General features: G+C 34.5%; 1 protein-coding gene across 1 annotated transcript; it reads left to right on the top strand.

Annotated features, from left to right (window-relative positions):
* The first annotated feature begins 345 nt into the window (after positions 1-345).
* On the top strand, positions 346-9,869 carry LOC6650444 (organic cation transporter protein). Its single transcript, XM_002073184.4, has 6 exons — positions 346-832; positions 6,905-7,304; positions 7,690-7,957; positions 8,774-9,327; positions 9,392-9,537; positions 9,600-9,869. Exons 1-6 carry the CDS (start codon positions 476-478, stop codon positions 9,693-9,695), a joined length of 1,821 nt encoding a protein of 606 aa, XP_002073220.2. The 5' UTR covers positions 346-475; the 3' UTR covers positions 9,696-9,869.
* The last annotated feature ends 785 nt before the right edge of the window (positions 9,870-10,654 follow it).

The raw sequence follows: 10,654 nt of genomic DNA, 5'->3' as shown, positions 1-10,654 counted from the left end.
AAGAGATTAATCACTTAAGAAAGCATGGAAGAGGGGACATTTTCGGTGTGGATGTACCACAAAACAAAAGGTAAGATAAACTTCGTCAAAATGAAAATGCTATTATTTAGACCTTTTAGACTTTGAAAGGCTTTTAAAAATGAAAAACCGTTGAGAAAATTAAATTTGATCTAAAAGCTGTTAACTGACCTACCACAAACTTTGGTTTTCAATATTTTTGTAATGCCTGGCAGTGCTGTCGATCTTTTGCAAAACCAGCAGAGAGCTTTTTGTGGGATTTAGCTTTTTGCGGCATTTATTTAACGGGCATGCCGAACTTTTAACGGATTTAGATCGACAGCAAAAGTCACATACGAACGACGCGAGTTCCCCCTATCCAGATAATAAAAAAAAATCAAAACATATTCGGCAAAATCGAACAAAGTCGTTGTATTATACTAGTTAATTATAAATTCCGTTTCCGATTTCCTTCAAAATGAGTGGCGTTCTGCGTCGCGGTTCTTTAAATTTCGATTGCGGCGGTGGCAATTCGCGTCGGGGGAGCCTTGATGCCAACCTTTATGGCGGTTATCGTGAGGCAAAACCTATGCCAGGTACACCGGAAATAAGTGTTATTGCCTTAGACTTTCGTCGTCACTCGAATGACTTGAAAAAGGAACCAAAATTAAATGGGGTAGCAGAAGTGACCACCAAGGATCTGAGTCAGGATGTTGATAGTGATGTTCTATCAAATTTCTTGGGTCACTATAGCAAATGGAGTTTCCTGTGGACCTTCCTGTTGTGCATATTCCAATTGCCGACCACATTTCATTTGTTTATGTTTGTGTTTCAGGTAAGTTCAGTTTCAGTTCACATTATATGGATTGCCAAATATTTACACAGTTGATTGGCGGCGTCGGCGGCGGCATCGTCGTCACCACCTAATAGACTCGATAGCCAAAACAAACCAAAAGCAACACACAAAACCATAAATGTGAATAATAAAGGCAGATTGAGGTCTGTTTTTGATTCATAGACAGGCAAAGAGCAAAATGAAATAGATGACTGATTGAAAATGAGTGAGACAGGCGGACTTTTGCACTTTTGGACACATGCAGCCATTTTCCGAAAAGTAATTTCTTATATATGTATGTGTATATATAGTAAGGAGAAAATGTATTTATGTTTATGTGACCTTGTGGTCTGTGTTTTGGGGGTTTTTGGCGAAATTTCCAAAGAAATTCATATTCTGGCAGACATCAAAGTAAAATCAAGCAGATATCAGAAAAACCAAAACACTTGAATACAACTTATCGATTGACATGTGGGGGCACTTGGAAACCACCACAAATAATTAGCAAAATTTTATTTGATTTAAAATACGGCTACACAATCACATCTATTAATGTAAAACAATTTTCTAAAATTATTAATAAAATTGTTTCAAATTAGCCCGTTTGTTATGGAAAAGTTTTTAATCTATTTCGTTTTGGTAGGTAGAATCCTCAATTAGTTGTTAACAATAATGACAATTTAAATCTAAATAGTCCAAAACATTGCTTAAGTCACAAATTTATTACGTTTATTGTTTCAGAAGCTTCTTGCTGATTGAATCGCTTTTAATTTTATTTTTACACCCTTGAGTAAATTTTTAGTACCAACAAAATACCACAATTATAAATTTGCTTACCTTGAAATTTGAGACTAGACTGTAATCAAATAAAAGACCTTTCGCTGGCCTTATACTCTTACCAAAAGAAATACTAAATCAAGAAAAGGTTTGCAGTAAACTAAACAAAAACATATTAAACATTTAGCCTATAAAGATAACAGATATACATATATTCCAAACTAAAGGTGTAATAGTCATTAGTTTTGGTATTATCTCTGAATTTTTCTGTAATGAGGATTCCCTAAACTCAAAAAGAGTATTAGATGAATAAGTGTGCTATAATTATCTTTGATATGCTATAAGATTCCTTTATGTAATCTATATAACCCACAACAAAAACAATCTTTACGGAGGGAAAAAGAAAACAAACTGATAATTTCAACAATTGCCTCGATATCAGAAAGTGTTGACTTGATCACAATGAAACGTATGAGCAGCACTTGATTGTGATTGTGTGTGTTCAACGGTTTTGCTAACAATTTGCCAAACTGGTCAGTTAAAGGTAAATCGATATGTGTCAATGGGAGGGAGGGCGACTGTAAATCAGTAACAACAATAAATACCACTTATATACGGATGTATGTAATTTTGCTAATAGAGTGAGAGACAAAGAGAGAGAGTCAGGGAGGCGGGGGCCTTTGAGGATCGCGTGTGGAACTTAAAAATCACTGGAAAGTAACCTTCATGAGGCTACTCCATACGCATCTATGGATTGAGTATCATTTGTCAAAATGCAAAATATCAGACAGATGCAATTGCGTGAGCAATCATAAGCATATATATGTATATGAATACCTATACAAATCGCTTCGATTGTTCGATAATAATCAAACAAACAAAAAAAGCCACAAGCTACCTTGACATAACATAATTTGAGTTCAAGCATGAGTTTGGGCTTAACAACTAACTAAGAAGTCTCTTTTTTTTGTCAATGACTATTATTATTTTTCATGTCAATGATTGGCAGTTTCGATAATCAAGCAGAAAGAACTGTTATGATGTAACAAATAATCATTATTTAATCACACACAGTAATCTAATAGAGAGCTACCAACTAAATTTACATAGAAACCTTTAACCTCCAATTGTTTTCCTATTTCTTTTTTGACCGGGAGGTCACTTAACCATAAAACTTTTACTTCTAGCTATTAGGTTGGTATATGATATTAAAACCATATCATTTGACATGATCGTTAAGCCCCTTTTGCGCTCGTTTGTTGGCGCGCATGTGCAACTAAGATTTTGATATTTGTTAATCAACAGCTGTAATAAGCTCTCAACTTGAGAGCAGAGGCTAACACAGACACAAGCACAGACTCACACGCAGTTTCAAAATTTTTTTGAGAGCTCGCATACGATTATAATTTGTGAAACATTCTAAAAATTCAGTTCATTTGCAACACAAGTCGCATACGGTTGCATTTTTTTCATTTTGCTTCTTACAATGCCCCAAAACGAACTAAATTCGGGTGAGATTTCACCCATGTTGAATGTGGAAAAACTAGATACATTTCAAACAAAATTGCTTGAGAATTTAATTGGTTCACTGGCCCCCTGGCAGGCAATGTGGTGTGCCCTTTTATCAATGTTTCAGGGCATTTGTACATTCCATATATTCATCTATGTGTTTCAGGTAAGTTGCATGAAATAGTAAACGACCTTAGAAATGCAGTCAGTCCAAGACATGGTTTGCTTCGCTTCAACGATTGCCAACACATTTTCTGTGCCCATTTGGCTGTGGGCATTGCAGACAAAGACATTTAACGACAACTACAAACATAATATTATAAGTATATAATATACCTCTTATATGTATATACATATGTATATAATGCGACAAGGTTCTGTCAATGCCGGTTACTTTTTTGCTTATCAGTTAGTTAGCCAGGTGATAAAATGAACATAAGTACTTACCATTTCAATGTAGATAATGTAGCATCTTTTTCCATTTGTTGTTTTCGCTTGATTAGGTTTCCACTTTTATTTCTTAAGATAAGTTCAATGACTGTATTGAAATTGTGATTGAATTTTAATACAAAAGTCAATTTATTTACTCTATATGATGTTTGGCAAACAATTTTCGTCTAATTATTAGGTAACCTACAATTATTTTGAACAACCACTAAATTCGCCTGTGCATAGTTTACTTAGCTAGGAGTTCAGTTAAATGCCAAATAAACCTGCTAAAGAATGAGTGTAATCATTTTATACAATTTGGTAAAAATTTATAAAATTTTATTTGAAAAGTCAGTAGCAATTTTATGACAGACTTTGGTAAGCGTATACAGAGATCAATAATAACTTAATTTGTTTAATATTTTTGAAATTACATACTTATTCAATAATAATAACATTAAAAACACACGCCCCAAAAAAACCAAACAGAAATGAAAACTCGTTTGATACATATTAATATTCAATAAGAGCAGGTTGATCCCGATTTCTCGTTACTCATATTCATTCATATATATAAATATATGTATGTATAATCCAAAGTTTAGTACATTTATCTTTGTAGGTCACATATCATAGGCATATATGGAGCCTTTGTTATTGTCTAGATCCAAAATAAATGAGTCTGGGTTTTTAAATTAGTGTTTTTTGCCAATATATTTGGGAATCGTGTGTAACTTTTTTTACACGTGTAAATAATTTAAATCACCTGAAGACAGTCTATGACGTCTACAAGAAATTTAGTATACATACATATGTGCTTTTTTTTTGTCAGACCCCATGAGTAAATGTATTTAGTCATTCTTTTTATTTTTGCGAAGATTTTCACAAAGACTTGAAATTCCATGTTAAAGTTAACTAATAACAAATGTTTTCAATTAATTTCCACTCCCACTTTGATCCATATCAGGTGTTCGGTCAGAGTCAGAGTCGACAGAGACTACAACCATCAAGGTTGGGTTGCTAAGGTTATATCAGTGTCTCTCTACATATCTGTATAATGTATATTTGTGGGTTTGCAATCCGGCCTGGGGCCAATATTGACCGCTAAGTTGTCTAAATATATTAATTAAGCAATAATAATAAAAAATAAAACAAATAAATAGAAAATAATACAAAAAAAAAACAATGCAGACTGGTGCACACTGGTTTGAAATAAATAAAGAATTTGTTTCCAAATATATAAATATAGATTTAAGTATTGGCTTTAGAAGATAATTAAATTAGGTGATAATTGGATTTTGGAATTTGATGCTTTATTTAATAGATCGGCATTAATTAAGGAAGGGGAAGTTTTCTATAGTTTTAGTACAACAATAATAACAAAAAAAAAAAAAAACAATTATCGTAAAATTTTTAAATAGATTTTTTTGTTTTTGTTTTCATCTAGAGATTTCATCACGTTTTCCAGTGTCAATCGAATTTAAATGATGGCAAATAAGTTGAATAATTGTTTCTACCGTTAAATGACAATGGGGAAAATAGTTAATATTATTAGAGTTAATTAATGTCTAAAGTCTAGACTAGTGCTTTAAACAGTTCCTTAAAACCAATGTACCAATCCGACTTAAACACACACACACTCATTAGAATAAAAATGCAATCAGGTGCAACATTCGTGCTTGAAAATCTGCAAACCAATTTATCAACAAAACTAAGAGTCAATTTCTTTTTTTTTTTGTTATTTTTAAGCATACCCTTTACATAATGTGATAAATGGGTATGTTAAGAAGAAGTATTTATACGACTTACAATTATTTACAAGCATCATCAGGATTAGTGACTGAATTGTTCGAAGAGAACTCTGATCTTTAGAAAACTGAAATAAGAAATAATTGCCGAGACGTCGGCTTAGGGCGAATTAAATGTAGAGGCCCTGGCATACAGGGTAGCCCCATAGTCCATTTTGTATTACCAGGATTATTTGTTAGATAGAGAGATCATGCCCACGCCGCAGAACCCAGAATAGAACATAAAATTCCATTGTTGTTAAGCTCTTTTATGCAAATGCCTGAAACGTGACAAGTAACCGACAACTGGTCAAATGGACACTTTTTTTATGACATCAGAACACGGCACGAGAACAACCAAAACCGCACCATAAAAAAAAAGTACAACCTGCTTGGTTGTTTGGACGTTTAAAATCATTAAAGAACCTTAAATAATTCAACTCCTAACATTCTCCTTAAACTTGCATGTTACAATTTAAATTAATTATTCGACAAATGCAATTACATATTTCACTTTCCATGTGAACTTCAACTTGAACAACAAATTGAAATTGAACTTGAAATGAAAATGAAATTTCCTTAACCAAACCAACTAAATGCTTAATTGAGGCACGTAAAATAAAAAGCAAAAGTAACAACAACGAAATGTAAAACAAAGTCAGACGTTGCCGCCGACAGAGCGAGAGCGAACAATCAACCTGTTGTTGAGGTTTTGATTTTCGATTTTACATATGTATATAGCTGCTGCTGCTGCTGCTGCTGTTGCCACTGGCATCGCATAATGCATACGCCCCGTGGGCCGACATTGCTTCGAGTGAATAACCTTTTCCGTTTTGTTATTGATGACTACTGCGGTTTAGTTACACATCTACATACATGATTGCTTCAGCGTAAGAGTGTGAGTGAGTGAGTCTGTGTGTGTGGTGCATGAGCTTACAATGATGGGACCATCAATCAGTCTCGGCTTTACAACTTTCTTGTTTCATTTCCCGTATTGTCCGCTGTAATCAGTCGCAATCAAACATTTTGCATACGTTGCGTACATTGTTAAAAGTTTTCGGTACTTCATGTGGGCAATAAAACATCAAAATTTAAATGACATTAAAGTGTCGGCATACTCATAAATAAGCCATACATTGAATGAAGAAGGTAATTAAGGTGTCTATTAGCCTCTAGGCACGCATTTGATTCATTGTATGTAGCTCACGTTGAAAAGTGTACGTGAATCGTATTAGAAACAAGAAAGGCTTTCAATTGGCTATTAAGTCTCTATTGTATAGGCCTATAACTTTAATTAGAGATATTATTTGGAACTTTAATTGAATTCAGATGTCAAATCTAATTTACAAAGTCAAATCAAATCAAATAATGTGCATTTAATTCTTAAGAGTTACTTAATAAATGGAAAAGTTATTTTGCTACTCTTTTGGGGTCATGTCTCTATTACGTTAATAAACTATTCTCACTCAAGTCACCTTTCTTGCTATTGAATGTGTTTTAAGTGTGTGAATTATTGTAACACTAATTATTTTCAAATTATTCCAATTGCTATCTTTTTCTACCCCCTTAGACTGCTTCAAAGGACTTTTGGTGCGCCAGGCCCGCCAATCTCTATGAGTTGGACATTGCGGATTGGCGTAATCTGAGTCAAACAGCAGACGGTTGCTATATACTCGACATGGACTACACACAATTGAGCTATGAGAATGGCGAGCTAAACAATTGGCCAAACAATACCAGCGACTTGGGCTATAGGCAATGTAAACAATTTGAATTCTCCAATATCGATGGAGATGGCAAGACTTTGGTACAGGAATTTGGACTAGTATGTGGTCGTAACATTTTAAGTATTGTGGAAACTTGTTTTCTGGTGGGTGCAGCTGTGGGTGCTGTACTCAGTGGTTGGATATCGGATCGATTTGGTCGCCGTCACACATTGATGGCATTTGTCAGCATACAAACTGTTTTTGGTAAGTTCAGCCGCAGCAGCAGCAGGAGGCAATCAGGCCGCAAATTACACAAATATTCCTCTTGGCATGGGTTTTGGATTTCATTCACATGCAAAACAACAATTTGGCAATTTGAGCTATGTTTATTTTCTAATTGTCATTTATATGCAATTTCTCTGCTTGCATGTGTGTGTGTGTGTGTGTGTAAATGTGTACACCTAGTCGTATACGTTCTTGGTATGGTTGGTTGGGCATTTTGCATTGGTCCTGTGCTGGGATTTTAATTGACTTTACACTCGTATTTACCTGTCTGACCTTGCACCTGACATTATTTTTTTTTTTCTTTTTCTGTCTCTCTGTGTCGCTTCCCTCACTCACATTGTGGCTTACTCTTCACATGTTGCAGGTGGAATTTTGGCCTTCTCAACATCGGTGGCCATGTATATGTCGCTACGTGTTATAATTGGATTCGCCTCAATGACCGTGACTGTTGTTAGCTTCGTGTTAGTTGTTGAATTGGTCTCTGGCAAATGGCGAACTATAATCGGTATATTAAATATTTTACCCGTTGCCATCTCATATGTCCTGTCATCAGGTATTGCGTATCTCATTCGGGATTGGCGAACCCTTCAATTAGTCATTTCATGGCCATGGTTAATTATGTTGATCATTTGGTAAGTCACTAACTAATACTTATGTCACAAAGATTTTTTTATATGTTATAAGTTATGTAAATTTGAAGATAATAGGTAAAAAACTGAAATGTATTAGGTAGAATATAAATAATTGAATATTGAGTATTGAAAACTGATTTATTGAACTGATGTAATGAATTTACTAAGTTCCTTTGACTGTGTAGCTAACTAAGAGCCTAACAATTAATAATTACTTTAATTGTAAGTAAAACTAAGAACATATATTTGGCATTTTTGTTAGTCCGTGTTGTTATTCCCTTGCTATAAACCTATTTACTAGTAATGTGCAACTAATTTTCAAAAAAGAAATCGTATTGTTGTTTACGTGTTTATTCGCAACTTTTGCATTTAACTTCAAAGTAAGGGAATTCTTGCCAACCATTGAACACGATTGACAACAGGCACACACACACACACACACACACACATACTTCTATGCGTGTGGATGAGGGTGTGGTTGTGCGTATGTGAATTCTAAAATCAATTAGATTTCGTTTCGTAAATTCGAACAATGAAGAAAGAAAAAGAAAAGCAACATTATCCAGACATTCCTCGATGTTTACTCCCTTCACAGCATTTATACTGGCCACAATTGGCTGCTCTTGATGCTGCTGTCTTTTGCTTTTGAGAGAAAAATCAAATGAAAAATTCCAAAGTGCCAATAAATACTTAACAGAAGAAAAGAAAGGAAAAAGAAACGAAATAACAAAACGCGTAGTCGATGGACAGTGATTTTAACCATTTAACTGTTTCTTCTCATTCTTGTTTTTAACATATTTTTTTGTTTTTCAATAGGTTCTGGTTGCCGGAATCGCCACGTTGGTTGTTAGCCCAGGGTCGTCTGGATGAGTTGTGCAAGCTAATTGAACGCGCTGCTAAAATGAATGGCACAACTTTGCCGAATAACTATAGAAAGACTTTGGAGGCAGCTGTGCCCAAGCAGTCGCAACAGCAGCAGCAGCAATCCTCTCCAGAAATTGGTCAAATCGCTCGAAGTGAAGAATTCAATGGTTTAGATGGCCATGTCAATCCCATTTTTGTAGTCTTCGGTGCTAAATATTGGCGCACTACTGTCCTGACACTGATCATTTGGTTGACCCTTATTATTATATACTTTGGCTTGACTTTGCATCTAAGCAATTTGGGTGGCAATATCTATGTGAACAGCGCTGTAGCTGGCACAATTGAAGCAATTTCCATATGCTTTAGTATTTTTGTTGTTCTAAAAGCGGGCATACGTAAAAGTTTGATTGGCTACATGTTATTGCCGGGCATATGTTGTCTGGCCACAAATCTGGTGCCTCATGGTGATGATAATCAATCGGGTGTAATAGCCTTGGCCATTATAGGTAATTATCGTATAAAAAATCTAAATCTAAGCAGCAATACCGAATTACTCTGATGTTATTTTAGCCAAGTGTCTTATTGGGGCCAACAATGCAATCATACCCACCTACACGGCCATGCAGTATCCCACAATTGTACGAAATTTTGGTGTCGGCATGGGAAATTTAGCCTCTGGCATTGCGCTTATCTTGGTGCCCTTCCTTTGGCAGTTGGTAAATTATTTGTTTTTATTTTAAAATGTCTTTAACTTAATACCATTGATGTTTGATTGTAGGAACACATTGATGCCTTGTTACCTTTGAATATAATGGGCGTTAGTGGATTAATTGGAGCCATTGCCATTTCTTTGATGAAGGACGTAGAATCATAAGTCGATGTCATTTATTTCTTATTATTTTCATCAATTTTTCATATCTAACTGTGATATATACTTGCAAAAATATTGAGCTTAAGAGCTCATTGTATCATAATTACTATATACTTATATGTTTCTCAGCCTGTTAACTTAGTTGGTTTTTATTTATGTGCTTACATTACACTTGTATATTTTGTGTCTATTAAACATTGTTTTTTTATAAAAAAGAACGCTTTGCATTTATTACTAATTTTATAAATGAAATGGAATGGAATGTGTAAATCGTTTAAAAAAAAAATTACGTTTTCAGTTAAAAATTACGATTTTTAGGTATTAGAAGGTATTAAAATTAGAATATTCATTTACCTTCGATTTTAATATTATAGAGCTTTAGGTATTTGCAGATTGGTTCAGCTAAAATACAACAAGAACCAATTGTGGATCCTTTAGGATTCACATATACAGTTTCAATGCTATGCACTAAAATATTGAAAAGAATATAGACATATTTAACAAATCTTTTAAGCTGAATGTTTTAATCGCTCTAAAAAGGCATTAAACAGTTTGCCAAAAGGACTATTTAGCGAAGACACAAACCATTTATCATACTCATTGCTTATACGCCCTGTATGCTGAAGACAAACATGACGATAAGCTTAAAGTTTTGCCACTGAAGCTCAATGGAAAGCTCTGAAACGAGAGTTGCCATCTATTTATATTTTCTTGGATTGTTTAATCGGCGGTAAAAGCAATTTAAAAATACATCACGTTCCCGGACCAAAAACCAAACCAAAGCAATTCTCAGGCAAAATATATACAAATTGTGCAAAAAACGCCATTGCGTTCACTTTCATTTCGAGATGCGTTAACATCGTTTGCCCTCTGCTACCATTACCCAGGCATCTTTTCGGTTGATTTTGAAAACTACTCGCATGCAAAACACATACCTACAACTCGTGTGTGTATAAATGGCT

Source organism: Drosophila willistoni, chromosome 3R, assembly GCF_018902025.1.
Source record: "Drosophila willistoni isolate 14030-0811.24 chromosome 3R, UCI_dwil_1.1, whole genome shotgun sequence".
NCBI lineage: Eukaryota > Metazoa > Arthropoda > Insecta > Diptera > Drosophilidae > Drosophila > Drosophila willistoni.
Note: the sequence above shows the minus strand (reverse complement) of the source record. Positions and strands in the feature narration are given on the sequence as shown.

Excerpts from the sequence above, each read along its gene's own strand:
- LOC6650444 (XM_002073184.4), top strand. The coding sequence starts at position 476 with ATGAGTGGCGTTCTGCGTCGCGGTTCTTTAAATTTCGATTGCGGCGGT. Across the intron at positions 7,305-7,689 it reads CAGCATACAAACTGTTTTTG|GTGGAATTTTGGCCTTCTCA; the intron begins GTAAGTTCAGCC and ends CACATGTTGCAG. Across the intron at positions 9,538-9,599 it reads TGCCCTTCCTTTGGCAGTTG|GAACACATTGATGCCTTGTT; the intron begins GTAAATTATTTG and ends GTTTGATTGTAG.